This window comes from Pelophylax lessonae (genome assembly GCF_965119305.1).
Source record: "Pelophylax lessonae genome assembly, chromosome: 1".
NCBI lineage: Eukaryota > Metazoa > Chordata > Amphibia > Anura > Ranidae > Pelophylax > Pelophylax lessonae.
The window spans coordinates 758,236,882-758,256,773 of NC_138768.1; the positions used below are offsets into that span (position 1 = coordinate 758,236,882).

Here is a 19,892-nt window from a genome sequence, read left to right on the forward strand (position 1 = left end):
TACAAGGTTAAAAGCAATGACAAGGAAAAAAGGAGAAATATCAGTGCTACAGGAGGCCTCCAGATCGCAGCCCCAACGAATAGTAAAGGAAAAAAAGTAAGGAAACGGTGGCCAAATTGGAACAGTTTTCAATATAATCCATCTCAAAATAATGTGAAAGGGTCACAATCTAAGCTATCTTTGTCACCTTCTACAATCCTTAAAGGGTCAAGTCTGAGTAGCAAGCCCTCCAAAATGGCTTCAGCACCCTCTAACCCGGTTTGCAGGGGGATTACTTGACCCTTCTGTTTGAGGTTTCATAGACTGAGGAGCCATCCTTGTGAGGTGTTAATGGCAGTAAATAGATGTAAATCTGCTCTGTCAGAAATGTTGGATCAGCAGAACTGTATAAAAGAGGAAATGTCATTTTTTAGACATGGTTTACAAAAGGTACAGGAACGTACTATGGAGCTGGAAGGCAGTGGAGTTTAGGATGAAATAATACCTATGAAGCAAGAAATTGAGCTATTAAAAAGGAACAGTCAAGAAACAGTGATAAATTAGAAGATTTGGAAAACAGACTGAGGAGGAACAATATTCGCATAATTGGACTGCCAGAGAAAAGTGAAGGGAACGTGAGAAACTTTTTGGAAAAATGGCTTCTGGAAGTGTTTGGGAAGGAAGAACTGTCCCCCTTTTTTGCCATAGAAAGGGAAATTAGAGATTTTATACAGGGTTTACCCATCCCGCATCTCTCAGAGGAAGATAGGGCATCATTGGAAAAGCCTATTACTATTGAACTACAAGAGGCAGTAAGGGAATCAGCTAGCCATGAAGCACCAGGGCCAGATGGGATTGCCAAAAGAGATTTATAGGGAATATGGAGAGATAATGTTGCCAGAGCTGCTACAGGTGTTAAATGAAGCATTGGAAAAGGGAGAACTACCGGTATCAATGACAGGGGCTACAATTCTAATATTACCAAAAGAAGGGAAAGATCTAACTGAACCTGCATCATACAGACCATGTTTCTTTACTTGGCACAGATGTTAAATTATTGGCGAAAGTATTAGCTATTAGATTAGGTAAAATAATTCATACTATAAATCAACCCGATTAATGTGGACTTATTTCTGGCAGATCAACATTGTTAAATATTAGGAGATTTTTAAATTTACAAATTCCATCAGAAGAGTTGAGATCAAGAGCAATATTGTCCCTTGATGCTGTCAAAGCATTTGATAGCATCGAGTGGAACTATTTGTGGATTGCTCTGTCGACATTAAACGTCGGCCCCATTTTATAAATTGTTGTATGCTGGCCCAAGGGCGAAAGTGAAAATGAATATAAGATCCTCTGAATAATTCCCATTGTTCCGGGGGACAAGGCAGGGGTGTCCATTATCGCCCCTGCTTTTTGCTATGGCGATGGAACCTTTGGCCATAGCCATTAGAACATCGGAAGGTATAAGAGGTTTTAGAAGAGGGAAGGAGGAGGAAAAAAATTTCTCTATATGCAGATGTTGTCTTTTTTAGAGGACGTGAACCAGTCATTGATCACAGTGATGGATATTGTGAAAAGATTTGGTTCGTTCTCTTGCCTTTCCATCAACTGGGAGAAATCTGTTCTTCTCCAGGTGGATGGATTGGATCGAGAGCTACCGGAAAGTGCTAGACATCTGCAAGTAATGGAGAGTTTTAGATACCTGGGAATAAATATAACAGTAAACCCTAAGCTCTATGTATTGAAAAATTTAGAGCCCTTCATGAAATCATTTAAAGTGCCGGACGTGGAGCCATCTCCCCCTATCAGTAGTGGGTCGTTGCAGCCTAATTAAAATTATTTGGCTGCCTCAATTGTTCTATATCTTACATAATTCTCAAATATGGATTCCTGGAGTGTGGTTTAAGAAATTGGAGGTATTTTTTTAGGAAATTGATTTGGAGGAAAGGACAGGCTAGAGTTTGTCTGCGAGTACTACAGTTGGCCCAGCTCTGCAGTCACTTGTAGTCCTCCAGGAAAAAGTCCCTGACTAACTAGTGACAGTGAGAGAAATAAAAACCTACCTATTTTCAAAAGAAAAATACATATTGTCAGAAAAAAACTGAAAGAAAAACCGAGACACTAGGTCCCGTCTAGAAAAGCTAGCCTACTCCTAAGCTAGGCAGCATAAAACGGAGGACCAGTTGTGACTGGATCAGGGATAATGGCTGGGCACGGCTCCCTAGAGGTGTGTAAGTATAGAAAAGTTTTGTATTAACATTTCTATCTGCCTAGCTTACTACTGCACAGGGCGCCATTACCCAATAGTGAAGGCTTATATGGATCGGCGGCGACTGTCAGAGGACGTAAGAGAAAAACAATTTTTACAACCAAGGTAGGCAGAATACCATCTCTGAAAGCACATATCAAACCTTGAAGCAAACGGGCTACAGCAGCAAAAGTCCACACCTGATGCTAATCCTGTAAGCTAAGTACAGGAAACTGAGGCTACAATTCGCACAGGCTCACTAAAATTGGACAATAGCAAATTGGAAAAATGCTGCCTGGTCTGATGAGTCTCGATTTCAGATGAGACATTCAGATGGCACGGTCAGAATTTTGCATAAACAACATGAAAGCATGGATCCATCCTGCCTTGGATCAACGGTTCAGGCTGGTGGTGGTGTAATGGTGTGGGGGATATTTTCTTGGCACACTTTGGGCCCCTTAGGCCATGGCATTTAAGCAATGCTCAATTGGTACAGAGAATTGTTGCTGACCATGTCCATCCCTTTATGACTACAGTGTACCCATTTTCTGATGGCTCCTTCCAGCAGGATAATGAACCATTTCACAAAGCTCAAATCATCTCAAACTGGTTTCTTGAACATGACAATGAGTTCACTGTACTCCAATGGTCTCCACAGTCACCAGATCCCAATCAGGTAGACTACCTTGGGATGTGGTGGAATGGGAGATTCGCATCATCAGTTGACAAATCTGCAGCAACAGCGTGATGCTATCATGTCAAAATGGACCAAAATCTCTGAGGAATGTTTTTCCAACACCTTGTTGTATCTATGCCATTAGGAAATTAAGGCAGTTCTGAAGGCATAAGGGGGCTCAACCCAGTACTAACAAGGTATACCTAATAAAGTGGCCGGCGAGTTAGTGTGTGTGTGTGTGTGTGTGTGTGTGTGTGTGTGTGTGTGTGTATGTATATATATATATATATATATATATATATATATATATATATATATATATATATATACACATACACATACACACACACAAACTGTATACTGCAAGTAGTGAACATAAGGATATACGATTTCCAATGTATTTACTGGCTTTTAATACCGAATTGAATGCTTTTACTGTGTACTGCAAAAGAAATTCTGAATAATCAGGAACCAAAGAATCTCACAAATGGGTCTTGGCATGGCTCCAATTACTTCATAGATCACAGTGGCTTTCTGCTGCCTTTCTACATCATGACTGCTCCACAAAGTATTTCCCAAAGGACAGAAGTTTATCCTTTGTTATGTAATTTTTAATTAACATTCTCCAGACAATGCTTTATAATATGCCAACACAAACCCATTAACGGTCTGGTCTACATGATCAACACTTTTAGGTTTATTTGAAGAAAGAGCAATGGTGGAGGCACAAAGTGCAGCAAAATAATACTTTTCTTTATCTGGACTACAATATAATTGGCTGCTACAGATTAGTGTACTATGAACCTCATCCTAGCTTTCTACACTTACTTGTCCACTAACTTATAGCTGTCACTTCTCTCAATTGCTTGCATTTTAACGTCCGTAGTGAACACAAACAATACGTTTGGCTGCAGCTAGATTCAGTGGCCAAATGGGGGAATTTTACAAGCAAGTCAGTAAAGGCTGGAATTGGGAAGTTGGTTAATACTAAAATAAACTTAACTAAATATTCCCTTACTACATTGGTTGTGGTATATTCATGATTTCACAGCTACCCCTTCCAGAATTGCTCAGCATTGATTCACTGATGGTCAGAGGGCCATGGAGTAAATGCTGAACAGTGCTGTGTGGAAATAGCATAAAAGAAAACAATGACTTATTAGGACTGGATATTAACAAAACATTTTTAGTGATCCTGTCAATGGTATAGAAGGGTGAAAGAAGCAAACTGAATATTTACCCTTGATAGAATACTTTCTAGTGATTCGGTCAGTGATCTCTTTGCTTTGCTCTTCAGCAGATCCAGTTTGAAGCGTGACGCACTGCTCTGCAGCTCACTCAGGGGGTTGGCTGCATTCTGGGAGTTCTGCAATCACAGAAAAAAGCAATCAAAGACCATTCGACAGACTGCAAATGGCATTTCCAAAACATTTGTTTTCTCTGTAGCCTAGTAAAAATCAAAATCAGAATTTCTATATGAAAAGGCAAATATGATTTCCTCACAACAGCCAGACATCCCTAAACCCATTGGAGAAATTCAATAAAAACCTAATAACACTTTCTGGCAGTAGGTTGCTTAAAGGGGTTGTAAAGTCAGAAGGTTTTTTTTATCTTCATGCATTCTCTGCATGAAGATAAAAAACCTTCTGTGTGCAGCAGCCTCCCCTCAGCCCCCTAATACTTTCCTGAGCCCCTCTCTATCCAGCGATGTCTACGACTGTCTTAGCTGTCCAGAACTCACCCTCCTCATTGGCTAAGACACAGCAGTGGTGCCATTGACTCCAGCTGCTGTCAATCAAAGTCAGTTAGCCAATAAGGAGAGATGGGGCAGGGCCAAACCACAGCTCCATGGCTGAATGGAGACATGGGGCTTTGCCTTGGTTTGGGTGCCCCTATAGCAAGCTGCTTTCTGTGGGGGGCATTCAAAGACAGGGAGGGGCCAGGAGAGCCAAACAGGGACCCGAGAAGAGGCGGATCTGGGCTGCACTGTTCAGACTCTTGAATGTTTTATTCTATAGACTTTCTATTTATATATTTAGGGAGGCTTCGAAAAAACGATTGTATTTATCACTGGATTGTTTTATATTAAGTAGAGGTGCAGACTTTTGTGGTTACATAGCATGGTGATTGTGTGGTATAACATTATAAATATGTTAGACAAATTCAGGTAGTTCTAACTATTGCCACTTTAAGAACATGTGTCTATGGCAACAACAGATTCGTAAAAACTGAACTTCAGCCCCTGCTCTTTACGGCTCTTCCCCCTACCCCTGCACTGCCATTATGGCATGTGCGCAGATATGCAAAAAAGTCCCTGCCAACCATCAAACTCTGGTAGAGCCCTGTGTCACATTTGTGCACACGCAGGGTATTTCCTGCACAAAGATGGGGAAGTTTTGTTAGTTCCACACTCCCATCTTTGCAAATTTGTGTGCGCATATGTACAAGGAAACCATCACATGCACAGATGTGCCTACAGGGTCTTCTTTTAGTCTACAGGTTAGAATGGCATGTGGAATGTTTATACTTCTGTAGCTGGATTATTCCTGCAATGACATCTTACTTCAAGGATGGTCACACATCCCCCTCAACCAAGAGCCTTGACAATTGACGCCATTACTACAGTTGTAAATAAATATAAAACTCCATTTTGTACTATAAAGACTAAAACAAACACTACCCATCACTGACCCAAATGAGTAAACAACTGTATATCCCAGTGTAAGTTACATTACCAGCTTTGACTCTACAATGTGAACATGATCTCGCTGTTTTTCCTCATACAGACACCGCAGCCGAGAAATAATCAGCTCATTCTCCCTCTGCTCTGATCTGGGGCGAATTTTCTAAATCAAAAGATATTTAAACTTCATTTAAGAAAAACAAAACACTCAAAACAGAATATATACTCATACATCAGCTGGTTTAAGTAAAATCTGCATGACAGCAGACATTGTCACTGCTGCCACATTCTTATGAGTGCCACTGTGATCCTGGATTTTCTTTCTGTTCCTCAGACCCGACCTTCCTGACTTCAATAAAGTTCATATTCCCATCGCACACCTTCCTGGATATAGGCACATATATATTGGGTGCTGAAGCGATCACCAGCTGGACACTGGATCTATCACAAGTACATACAAATTCGCCAGCACACCATGGATCTTGCATGCCTGATGAAGGGGTCCTGCGTGGCTCCAAAATGTTGCACTGTTTCGGATGTGATCCTTTTTGCAATAAAGCTTTTGGACTGCTTTTGCAAGATCCATGGTGTGCTGGCGAATATGTATGTACTTCCTGACTTCAAGGCTAATCCTTACCAACTACCATCCCCCGTCCAAAAAAAAATCCCCTTAGTGTCCAGTAAGTGAAGGCCCAAAGGACAGGAGAACGGCAATTGGCAGGCTTGGTCCTAAAGTCAGATGACTAGTAAATGAAAAAAAAAAAGGGGGGGGTTCAGAAAGCACATACAATAAGCCTACCTGGCTGACAAAGCTAATGGCAGGTTTTAGATTAAATAGTGTTCAATGCATTCAAATGCTTACAAATAGAAACAAGCAACAGTACACCCTGTGGCTTGGGGAGGCCAAATGGCAAACTGCATCATCATAGGATGTAGTGTGATTAGACCTCCATTCTGCTTCCATGCATTATCTTGTGCATAGATGCATATTTCATGGCCATCACACAGTACAGTCAGAGACCTCCCAAGGCACAGGCGTATTGCTAGCATAAGGCCCCTTTCACACAGGCGGACCGTTCAGATCCGCCTGTCCGTTTTTTTGGTGGATCTGAACAGATGCCCCATGCATCTCTATGGGGCATCGGATGTCAGCGGAAACATGTCTGCTGACATCCAATCCGTCAAATCTGGACGGATAGAGACCCTATTTTCCATCCTTCCAGCGGATCGGATGAGAACGGACAAACAGTCCGTTCTCATCCGATTCCCCCATAGAGAACAGCGGGGACCTGACTGCCAGCTCTGTCTCTGCACACAGCGTGGAGACAGAGCTGCCATCCGCCTGCTCAGCGGGGGATCGGCGAATTCATCCCCTGCTGAGATAAACGGAGTCCGCCGATGGACTCTACAGTGTGAAAGGGGCCTAAGGGCCATGGCAGAATGGCAATTTTGTAACAGTTATTATTTCTAAAAACTGCTAATGACAGTGATTTGTAGCTAGCAAAGTAATTGCTATAGTCAGCTGATTTGGTCCTGTAAAGCATTGGTCAATCTCATTGCAAAAAGAAAAAAAAAAAAAAGACACACAAAACATGCTTCAATAAAATTGTGAAAAAATCAAAACTGAAGCACTATAAGGAGATGCTATATTACAATAGTCCACAAGATGGCAGCAAAGCAAAAGTAAGAACCCAGGAGAATGGTGGTGTGACATGACATGAGAATTTCATACACAGTCGGGTTAGGGAGCCTTGTCCAAAAGCACCTTAAAGAGTACATATTCACATTCTAGGACAAGTTTCAGGTTCTGACGGATACACTGCACACTACTGTGCTAGAGCAACCCAATATATCTTATCAGCTAAACTACTACAATTACAGGAATAGTAACAAGATCTCTGAAGCTCAGCAAAAACCAACCTACTGTTTTCAGGGAACCATAAAGTGCAAACTATTGTATTCTGACGTATGCTAGGATAGATGTAACATACACCGATCTGACATAACATTATAACTACTAACAGTTAAAATGAATAACATTGATTATCTTGTTACAAATGCATCTAAAAAGGTGGGTGGGATATATATAGGCAGTAAGTGAACATGTTGTCCCTGAAGTTGATGTGTTTAAAATAGAAAAAATTGGCAAGCATAAGATCTGAGTGACTGACAAGGACCAATAAGTAATGGCTAAATGACTGGATGTAAAGAACTCACTCATTCGCCAAAAAAAAAAAGTATATTACCTAGAAATAAGCACAGAGGAACGTTCGACAATTCCTTAATTTTTATTTTTTTTGTATTGAAAAAATGTGCCTGAAGCACATCAATTGTCAGTCAGGATGAACGACGACTGCCAACCTGCACAGGAAAAAAAAAGCCTTGACTGCTCTGACACTTGGCTGACACGCCCTTGACGTCACTTACCATGTTTGGCCAATGAGGTCATAAGAGGGCAAAGTCACCCAGTGAGTGTCAGATCCTTAACAACCAGCTAGTAATTGAATATATATTCATTACATTTTAGACAAGTTCATGCTGTATTTACCAAGTGTTTCTTATTTTTGCCGTAAATACTGTATAAACCTGAATTGAACCTTGAAAACACCTGCTTTGAACAGAGCACTTCTGAAATAAGAAATCAGCCTCCTAAACTGCCCATACACTACGAAATGTGAGTAGTGACTACTCACATTTCATCAGATACCTGCTCGGCAGGGGCCGTCCGTCCATTGGGGACGCTGCCTCCCCTACCCCAATCTACCCCCCTAATCTACATGCAGGGCGCCAGATGCATGGGCTCCAATAGGGGATTTAATTTTGAAGCACATGATTAGAGCCAGAGGTATTGTCACACTGGCTCTCCTACCAGCCAATCAGGAAGAGGGTTGTGAGACCCCTTTCCTGATTGGCCAAAAGGAGAAGCAATCTTACTGGCCAGTGGCCAGGAAGAGGCAGAAGAGACACAGCTGGAGGAGAAGGAAAGCAGCTCAGCGCATTGGTTTGCCCCCCCCCCCCCCCCCCCGAATTACCGAAAACCAGACGCCACTGCTGCTTGGGTAACTGAAATTCAAGCTGTAGGTGGCCCTGTCAGCACTACCTGCCTCAGGAAACATAAATTGAAAGGAGCTGGGAGATTGTTGACGAACAGTGACTGCATCTATCTGATCCTATCAGATGCAGTCAATGTTTGGGTATTCATACAGCCATGGGTGCTGCTGCTTGAATACAATATCCTGCAGAGGAGATTCCGCCATCCACACGGTTTAGCATGGATTGAAGAATCTTTTTGATTCTCTTGTTCAGCCTGCAGACTAGACACGAGAAAGCTATGCATGTATGGCAAGCCTTAACGTGGTTTTAAAGGCACAAGGTTTTTTTTTTTTTTATCTTCATGTAGAAGACTCCACAAGAGCCTTGTTTCTTCGGGGACTCGCACTCCTCAATCACAGCCAGTGAGCCAATCAGGAGACGGAGCGGGTCCGAACCACAGCTCCACGTGTGAATGAACACACAGCCACAGGTCAGGAGCGCGCCTGCTTGGGGGCCCCCAGAGCAAACTGCTTCTTGTTGGGGTATCCGGCAGGAGGGAGGAGCCAGGAGCGCCGGCGAGGAGCGCGAGAAGGGGAAGATCCGGGCTGCTCTGTGCAAAACACTGCACGGACAAGAGATGTATAACATGTTTGTGATTTAAAAGAAAGAAAAAAAAAAAAACACACAAGGCTTTAGTATAACTTTAGGCCAAACATACATGGATCGAAAATCGGATGGTTCAGGAGGGAGCGGCTGAATTTTGATTCATGTATAGGTATAAGGCTGATTGTACCCAAGCCTATTTATCTAACAACTTTGGTACAAATCAGCCTGTCGGATTTTTTCTGCAAGCGGTTACTGCCAGCGGCTATAGATGCTAGCAGTAACCATTTATTCTGCTGGTCGGGAAGGCTCCTCTGCGCCCCCTGCTGGCTATTGGGAGGCATACTGAATGTGTTGATGGGAGAATTGAGTGATTTTTGCTCCTCACACCCATGATGGAAGGAAGGAAAATCAAGTAATTTATGGCCTGCACAAATACCCACTCCTTACCTAAAATAAAGGCAAGGGCAATAACAATCATTTATTTTCTGCTCCTGTACTCCAAATCCTCTATTTGAAAGTTTTGCTCACTGACTGTTATCAATCAAAAACATTCTATATTGGAGGACCAGAGAGCAATCATTAGAACAAGAAAAAAAAGAAGAGTACAAATGGACTCCAGGGTTAAACAAATGACTACACAATGGAATGAAGATCAGCAGATGCCTTTAGAAGCTTTTACTTACCTACTAAAATATTCAGATTTTTCAAAAAAGGAAGGGCGGGAGCTGGTAAAACAGATTTATGGCCCACAGAAACTGGACACTGCGTTCGTTCATAAGTATCAACTTCACACAGACGTGGCTTTCATCTGAATGGTTACAGCACTATCTCACTCCTAGAGTTCACAAGTCCAAGTGGGATGGACAGCAGGGTTCCATAGACATATGTCTATTACAGGGAAGAGTCTGCCTGATCTTTGTACTGTGATACTGGGCACATTATCTCCAGCCTAAAACCTTTTCTTTTCAATTACACTAGTGGAAAGCTAGAACCTCTGTCAGACTTATTACTGCCTGTTCTAGCTTTTTCCGAATTTCGTGTCTGGTAAAACCATTCTCAGTGGGACATAAAATCTCTGCAATGATAGCAGTGAATTCTGGGAGGTCATATATTCAATTTATGAAAAACTTAAATAGGAACTTCAGTCCCTGTAATGCCAGCCCCACCCCATCTCTGGCACCACCGTATTTGAAGGTCCAATGCGTGCCCAGATGTGCCAAAGGGCTCTACCAAGCCTTGAGGACCTCCCAGACCTGTAGCCAATCTGTACACGAGTTTCCCTTTGTATGTGCACACAAGCAGCTACTCTGGAGCCTCATAACTAAGTGCACCTTTACGCATGCATATGCAAAACCCATGCATGTGCAGATGTGCCGAAAGACTCCGCCTGGTCCCAAAAGCTGCGGAGAGCTGTTCAGCACATTTGCACATATAAGCAATTGAACACAACACCATTTTCACCTAGGCAAGAAGGGAGGAAGTGCTGCACTGCAGCACAAAAAAATTCAAAAGCACTTAGAAAAATGTAATTTAAATGTGGAAGAGGGAGGGGCTGTAGTCTGTTCAATAAAGCTTTGGGGGGGGGGGGGGTGAAAGTGCCCAGGAGCGATGACATCATCTATTGGCTCCCATAGTGCAGTGATTGTTGGTGGTCCCTCCTCTCCCCTGCACCTGACCAAGGAAGCAAATCACATGACCAGACTGAAGCAGACGGAAAATCCGTACGTATATACATTTTTCTTACACAGGTTAGTTTGCTTAGGAGTTAGGAGGGGGCAGGGAACTTTTTACCTAAAGTATAACCAAAAGGAACATTTTTTTCTTTTTAGTTTTGGATAGAGTGGAGAGGAATTAGAACTGCTTATCATTGTCATTTAAAGTGAAAGTAACAAAAAACCCAAAATTTGGATTGCACCCAGGAAAGTAATAGAAGGGCAATCTTCCAATTGGTACACTAGTTCTGATGGCCTGGGGGTCCCCAATAGATTCCCTTAAATTACAGGGATTTTCTCTCACTTCCTGTTTGGCTATGCGACAGGAAGTGAAGGGAAATCTCCGAAATGGAACACAGATGATGAAAAAAAGTTTTGACAGAGGTTATAACCCTCCATTGCTCTATCCAAAATTTAAAAAAACTTTTTGCCTGTAGTTCTTAAAGTTCACCATCAGAATACATTACATGTTCCTAAATACGGGTGGTATTTAGGGTGGAACATGTAACATGTTCCAGCTCCTGCAGCCTCTTCCCCACTCACCCTTTATCTCTTATGGCGGGAGGGTTCTCCAGGCCCCCATTGTCACTTTTTGAAAAGAGTGCAAGGACTCTGCCCACACAGTAACATCATTCATTCACAGTTTCTTGTGAACGAACATACTACACGTATCATCGTCCACTGCAGCAGACGGACTTGCAGTTTAAATGGGCTGCGGGGGTGCTGATGATCACTCTCTAAGTCCACTGACATGCCCTCAGGCTTACAAACAGAAAGCCTGTACAGAGGTATGGGCTGAAAGATCATGTCTTCAGGCGTCCACATTGCACCTGTGATCTACTGATCGTTGGTGCAATGCTTTCCAGGCTCCTAAAGATAAAAATTAATAATAAATGCATATTTTTTATCTGCAAAAATATGTGCATTTAATACTTTTTTCTATAAAAAGAGATATACTGCAAAGTACTATACCATAGATGTGGGGACTGCTTATTTTCAGACTAGGCACATTTTCTGCAATTACAGAAAAATACCTAAATACCTAAATCTTGCCAGAATTCCCACATCCTTTTCTTTACACTGAACTGATATCTCAAACAATTATCCGCTTTCCAAACTATCTCATGTAAACTACAGAACACCTCCTGTCAATGCAACAGAGATGGGAAGAGGAGGATGGGTTTGTAGTCCAAAGCAGGAGAGCAATCTAGGGTGACAAACAACACAGCCCTCCGCTGATACAGTAACAGCGAGTATGCGTTGTCACCCTAAGGACTGGTAAGCTGCAGTATTTTACATTTTTGGATTTCGATGCACTTCAAACTCAGCATAACACCCTCTATGTTCACACAGGCTGGATCCGGTTTTGCTCAGCAGGGTATACGTCCACTGATCATGAGTGAAGCAGCCGGATAACAGGTCTGTGTCTGCTCTGCTTATGTAGAGCGGACATGGAACACAGCCCGCTCTGCTTTATGAACAGCTGGATGTAAAACGGACCACCGGTCCATTTACACCTGACTTCCCTCTGATCCAGCCAGACAGAGGGGAATAAACCCCTTTCCCGTTTTTTTTTTTTTTTTGCAATATTGTTAACATCCGACTGCCCATAGAGGAGAATGGAGGAACCGACAGCTGGACCCGATCAGACCTACAGTGCTTTCGGAAAGTATTCGTTAAGCTTCACTTTTTCCACATTTTGTTATGGTACAGCCTTATTCCAAAATGGATTCAATTCATTTTTTCCCTCAAAATTCTACAAACAATACCCCATAAAATTTTTGCAAATTAAATAATAATAAAAAAGGGAAAAAAAAAAATCACATGCACATATTTACAGCATTTGCTCAATATTTTGTTCAAGTACCTTTGGCAACAATTACAGCCTCTGAGCCTCTCAGCCTCTAAAGTCTCTGAGTATGAAGCTACAAGCTTGGCACACCTATTTTTGGGCAGTTTCTCCCATTCTTCTTTGCAGGACCTCTCAAGCTCCATCAGGTTGGATGGGGAGCGTCGGTGCACAGCCATTTTCAGATCTCTCTAGAGATATTCAATCGAGTTCAAGTGTGGGCTCTGACTGGGCCACTCAAGGACATTAACAGAGTTGTCCCATAGCCACTCCTTTGTTATCTTGGCTGCGTGCTTAGGGTCGTTGTCCTTTTGGAAGATGAACCTTCGCCCCAGTCTGAGGTCCAGAGCGCTCTGGAGCAGGTTTTCATCAAGAAGGTCTCTGTACATTGCTGTCTTCATCTTTCCCTCGATCCTGACTAGTCTCCAATTTCCTGCTGCTAAAAAACATCCCAACAGCATGACGCTGCTACTACCATTCTTTACTGTAGGGATGGTATTGGCCAGGTGATGAGTAGTGGCTGGCTTCCTCCAGACATGACTCTTGCCCTTCAGGCAAAAGAGTTCAGTCTTTGACCATGAGAAACAAAATTCTCTGGTCTGATGAAACAGAGTCCTTCAGGTGCCTTTACGCATACTCCAGACAGGTTGTCATGTGGCTTCTACTGAGGAGTGGCTTCCATCTGGCCACTCTACCATACAGAAGAAGGAATAAGAAAAAATCAGCGCTATATCTGTTATTTTATCAATACTAAGATAAATTATTGTAGTGTAAACTGTGGGCTTTATCTGGGTGTGAGGTATGAAATAAATATAGTAAAAAATCTCTATTGATTCAAAAAATTAAGTGCAACAAATAAAAATGCAAATGCAAATGTCTCTGTTTTGGATAAGCGTATTTGCTGGTGCCAGCACCACTTCTGGTGAGTTCTATCTAGGAGAATTAGTGGATCACTGTGGATGGAAGCATTTCACGTGTGAACACTGAACACCTTGTTTTGGATATCAGCACTATTTGCACTTTGTCACTGGATTTTTGTTTTTACAGACTTTTTTTATGATGGACTTTGAATTATAATTCACATTTTTAATTCATTCATTTCATTTTGGATTTATACTTTGTAAGAATTAATGTATTTATTACACCTGTGATCACAGCACAAGTTATTTTCAATGCACTAGCACTTTTTCATCGCAGGCTATTGGAGTATTTTTCTATGATTAGTAATTTATGGGTCATTGTACCATATATGACACAGCAATAGTTTATTTTATGTATTGGTAATTATGCACTAGCACTTTTTTGGTATCATTGTCAGGATACCAGGTGACTGATTCCGATAATTAGGAGTGGTATATTGCATTTGCACTTTTATTTTTTGCAATTCATTTTTTTGAATCAATGGAGATTTGTTACTATATTTATTTCATACCTTACACCCAGATAAAGCCCACAGTTTACACTACAATAATTTATCTTAGTATTGATGAACAGATATTGCGCTGATTTTTTCTAATTCATTCATCGTCATATAGTATATCTATAGCTGATCAGCAGCACTTCTGAGTGTTGTCATCAAAATATAATTATCAGATTTTACCTTAAAACTCCCAAGGCACCTGATCTTTTTATATTGTATGCACTCTAACATACATTCCTGATTGGTGGAGTGCTGCAGAGATGGTTGTTCTTCTGGAAGGTTTTCCTCTCTCCACAGAGAAACGATCATCGGGTTCTTGGTCACCTCCCTCACTAAGGCCATATTCTACTGATTGCTCAGTTTAGTAAGGCGCCCTGCTCTAGGAAGACTCCCGGTGGTTCCAAACTTCTTCCATTTATGGATGATGGAGGCGACTGTGCTCATTGGGACCTTCAATGCTGCAGACATTTTTCTGTACCCTTCCCCAGATCTGTGCCTCTAAACAAACCTGTCTCGGAGGTCTACAGACAATTCCTTGGACTTTATGGCTCGGTTTGTGCTCTGCCATGCACTATGGGACCTCATATAGACAGATGTGTGCTTTTTTAAATCATGTCCAATCAAGTAAATGTAATACAGGTGGACTCCAATCAAGTTGTAGAAACATTTTAAGGATGGTCGCGGCGTGCTGACGTCACCACTACGAGTCTGAGGACGGGGGGAGGAGTCGACCGGCCGGCGGCTCATTCATATCCCATGCTATACTCAATTTGAATCTTGTAAGTTGCTCTCTTTTTTATTCATTAAACGATTATGGTTTTACACTATGTGGTGCTCTGTTTTTTTTTATATGAACCTCATGATTGGATGCCTTTGGGTGATGTCCTGTTTAGTCAATTTGGCTTTGTACTCCCACAAGACAGACATATGGCTTTACATTTCATTTATCTGGTAAGCAGCTGTGATGTCAGTGGTGGTCTCTCTTTGATTGCCATAGGGGGTCTCTCTTGAGGTTGTTTTTCTCCTGGTCATTTCAATATTCATCACACATCATTTGCTCCTTCTGGTAAGCAGTTCGGACTTATGGGTGACGGTTTCCACTATCTATCACCTTTATAAAATTCATGTATGTGGCAGCACATACTGCAGCGGATCACACTTTGGGTGCCGATTGAATTATGCAGTATTATGCTATGGAATCTGTTATCTCTTTACATGCACCTCGTATACGATTCCTGAGCTTCCCCAGATATTTGAGGATTTATCCAGAAGTCGCTCCTGGTTGGATTCGATTTTCTTTGATCTGGGCAATTTATTCATTTCCATCTGGTAAGGAGTTTGCACATCCAGTGGCCTCTTTCAGCATTCTCTATTTATTTTCAAAGGACTTCACATAGACTTTGTGTTTTTATATATTATTTATCACTTAATGGACTTCTGCACTTATATGATTGGAAGTTTCTGTGGTATTCACACAATTTATGTATGGTGTATTTTTGTGTAAGTATCTTTGTGTATGGTTCATGACTGTTCACTTTATCACCCTTAATATTTTTGGTTAAATATTATTCTGTGTTTAGCGCAACTTACCTTTATATATTCTGTTAGTTGTTTGTCGCAATTTAAGTTGCTGCTCACCTATTTAGGAGCCTAGCACAGTTATCCCCCCAATTTTCAATTTTAAGGATGATCAGTGGAAACAGGATGCACCTGAGCTCAATTTTGAGTGTCATGGCAAAGGCTTTGAATATTTATGTTCATGTGATTTTTTTAATAAATTTGCAAAGATTTCTAACAAACTTATTTCACGTTGTCATTATCGGGTATTGTTTGTAGAATTTTGAGGAAAAAAAATATCAGTTATGGAATACGACCCCATTCACACTAGCGCGACTTGTCGCGGTGGGCGCCTGCCATTGAATAGCACAGGACCCGTTCTAATAGGAGCGACACAAGTTGCTCCGACTTAGAAAAAGGGTCCTGTACTACTTTGCGGCGACCTGGAGGCGACTTGCATTGACTTCAATGATATGAAGTCCGTGCATGTCGCGGTGCACTCTGTGCACCGCGACTTCAAAGGTCGCCCCAGCAAGTCGTGTCGCCCCTGTCTGAACGGGGTCTAAGGCTGTAACATAACAAAAAAGAGTGAAGCACTGTGAATACTTTTCGGATGCACTGTATCGTGTGACAGAGGCCCAAATACAGAGAGGTGTCTGAATTATTGGCCAGTCTCTGCTCATTAGAAAGTTCTGCAGAAAAACAATCCACTGCCAACTTCCCAGAAACTCTCCTTTATTTGCAGTCTTGCTCTGCAGAGATTAGCTTCAATTTTCCAAAAGTTTAAAAACCATTAACTTTCTGCAAAACAGACTGCAAAAATTCTATGATGAAGGTAAATATATTATGAAGGATCAACAGCAAATGTGAGTATAACCACAAGAAATGCAAAAGTAAATAAGACTTAATCTGATGATATAGAATATTGTTTGTATTGTAAAGCTATACAGTGTTAAGGCTCCATTCACATCTAGGCGTTTTTGGGTGATTTTCTGCTCTAAGCCTCAGTTCTAAAAAAAAAAACCCCAAAGACAAATCCCATTTATTTCAATGTCCCCTGTTCACATCTGAGCTTTCTGTCATCTTAAACAAAAAGCCCATTGCTCAAAAAAGTACATGAGCTTTTTTTTTCTTTTTTTTTGTCAGATTACAGGTGTTTTTATTTTTTTTGCTTGGTCACTTGTCAACCTAAAAATGTCTACACAAAAACGCCTGTAAAAATATCAAGGCCTAGATGTGACGTAGCCTAAGAATGGAAATAGACGCTGCCTGCGCACACTAATCCACCATTCTTTCAACAAACAGTCTGATAACATTTGAATGCCTCTGCTGAGATTTGGTGCACTTTATTTATTCTCAGTAAAAAGGTCAAAATTATGAACTACTTAGAGTCTTACCTGTATTTCTTCAAACACAGAGGCCTGCTCCTGGTTATTTAATGATGTAATGTGCTTTTGTAATTCAAGTTTGGTTTTAGATGGCGGCAGACCTAAGGAGATAGAAATCAACAACAAAGGTCACCTATGATGGGCAGCTTCGACAAGTATGACCAGGTAATACAACATGCGGGTTTTCAAAACAGCACACCTTACTACAGTCCAAACACGCCTAACCTCTCTATTTTATAGTAAAAAAAATTCTTTCTAAACCCCCCCCAATAGTAAAATGATGGCCGGGCGGGAGCACTGCAGTTTTGGGTGGACGTCATATGACATCCTCCCGAGAACGCTCCTCTTGCGGGGTTGCACGATCTGTCACAGGCTGTGTCCACTGGACACAACCAAAGCCTGATCACAGCGCCGGCCCGCTGTTTAGTGTCATGTGATCGTTGTGACCAATCACAGCAGATCACATGACAGTTGTAAACAATGGATGGTTTCCTTCCATGCCATCCATTGCATACAATTGTTTTACAGGGTTGCAAACTGTCAGTAAATTAACAGACAGTTTGTAAAATCCATGATTTTTACAGGTCTGTGAATGTCCGTTACAGACATGCAGACTGCATGTATGTAATGGACATTCATAGACAAATGTAAAAATCATAGATTTTACAAGCAGTCTGAATTTACTGACAGATGACCACTCTGTTGTGTTGCTCACTGCGATTGGTCACAGTGAACATGTGGTACAGACAGGCCAATCACAGCCCATCTGTACCATGTGATTAGCTTTGACCAATCACAGCTAATCCCAACAAAAGACACAATATAGTGTTAGTTCAGTAAAAAATGGTTGCTTATACCATTGAAATGCATTGGTATATGCAATCATAATGTGTGAAAAAAAAAAATCCTGTTCACTTCACCAGAGTAGTACAGTATGTGTAAAAAAAAAAATTGTAAAAAGCTTTTTTTTTTCTCGCTTTCATTTCTTCATTTTCCAAATAAATTGTGACAAAAAAATGACAACTTCAAACAAACTTGCCATGCCTTTTACTAAATACCTTGGTCTACTAAAAAAAAAAGGGTCATTTTGGGAATATTTGTACTGTCCTGGCATTTTCGGGCCTCAAGAAATGAGATAGGCCATCAGTACATCATGATTGATCAATTTTCAGATATACAGTGGGGAAAATAATTATTTGATCCCCTGCAGATTTAGTAAACTTTCCCACTTAAGTAAATGAAAGGTCTCTAATTTTGATCATAGGTGCATTTTAAATGAAAGAGACAGAATACCAACCAAAAATACAGAAAAAATCACATAAAACAAATGCTATAAATTAGGTTGCAGTTCAGTGAGTAAAATATTTATTTGATCCCCAAGCAAAACATGACTTTGTGTTGCCAACAAGGGATTCTCTACCAAGTACTGAGGTAAGATGTTTCTTGTAGTTGGTGACTAGGTTTGCACACATCTCAGGAGGCATTTTGGTCCATTTTGGATTATTACATTATTTATTTTTTATACTATACTTTGTGTGTGGCACCTTTAAAATCCCGTATCTACCTCCTCAGTCATTTGCTTCATTTGGGGATGTGGTGCCTAGGGTTATTTCAGAACCAGTTTTCTCTTTTACATCCGCATAATACTTTAATGGAGTGTGCATTAGCCTCACCCTCTATCTTCTCACAGAGTTTGTGCATGCACTGCATGGGGCATCCATCACACAGCGGTGTTGGAGTCTTCGAGGTCTGGTGCACAGCCGCTACACTGAATGCTTGCTTTAGAGTCAACATAATCTCATCTACCTGCAGAAACAAGAGAGTGTTATGATCACCAAAAAGGTCAGCAAAATGCGATAGCAAAAATAGGATTTTGTACTCCCTGTAAAATGCTTTTCTTTGACTTACACTTAGGGACACTGAAAGTCTTTCATCCTTGGGATATACTGCTGCCTACAGGAGGACGATACACTGGCAAACAAACAGTAGGCCAACCCAGGATATTCCCTCTTACTACCAGCATACCTCCGTTTATTAGCAAAGCTATACGGAGATCATGATCATAAAACAGAGGGTGGGACTTCTTACTGCAGGTTTGGAACCGTGTTTGGCTCTCAGCACTATCAAGAGCCAGGTTTTTGCTCTCTCTCTCTCCTGTTCAGAAGCTGTTGGCCTTCCACTTCAAAAAAAAAAAAAAAAAAAAAAGACCTTTGTGCAGAAGATCTCATGTAGCTCCCCTGTTTGTTTCCTCGTAACACTGTGGGATCTGAATTAGTTGGTAAAATTGCACCCATTTGAACCCATTAGAGACACAATCCGCTCTCTACTCTCTCCCAAAACATGGGATTCTTTGTAGGCATCATCTCTGCGAGGCAAGTGCCTGATCTGATCACTTTATCCTACAAGGAACCCTTACTGAATTTACAATGGGAAAAGGTAGTGTTGAGGCCTAGGACTTCCTTCCTGCCTAAGGTAGTTTCTACCTTTCAGCTGAACCAAGACATAGGTCCTCTATGCCTCTTAATGGTTACAGGTCACCCAAGCAAATTTTTCTCCATTGTCTGGATGCATTTCTGGCTGTAGGAATAACTCTCAGCTACTGCTTCTTTCAGAAGATTTGCTTTTTGTTATCCCCAATTGACGCCAGAAGGGTGCTCTGGCTTCTTACTCCACCTTTTCTAGGTGGCTCAGGCAAACAGTCATCCAAGCCTATTAAGGATTGGGTTCCTTCCTTCCTT

The 19,892-nt window shown here is 41.4% G+C and overlaps 1 protein-coding gene across 7 annotated transcripts in view; it reads right to left on the reverse strand.

Moving 5' to 3' along the window:
* The window catches only part of TBC1D1 (TBC1 domain family member 1), a 379,700-nt gene that overhangs the window by 153,411 nt on the left and 206,397 nt on the right, over positions 1-19,892 (reverse strand). For all 7 annotated transcript variants that reach the window (XM_082248068.1, XM_082248069.1, XM_082248071.1 and 4 more), the window contains 4 exons: positions 18,828-18,960; positions 17,164-17,255; positions 5,642-5,752; positions 4,147-4,272 (listed from right to left, as the gene is read on the reverse strand). In XM_082248068.1, coding sequence (XP_082104194.1) covers positions 4,147-4,272; positions 5,642-5,752; positions 17,164-17,255; positions 18,828-18,960 — 462 coding nt within the window. The remainder of the gene's footprint in view (positions 1-4,146; positions 4,273-5,641; positions 5,753-17,163; positions 17,256-18,827; positions 18,961-19,892) is intronic.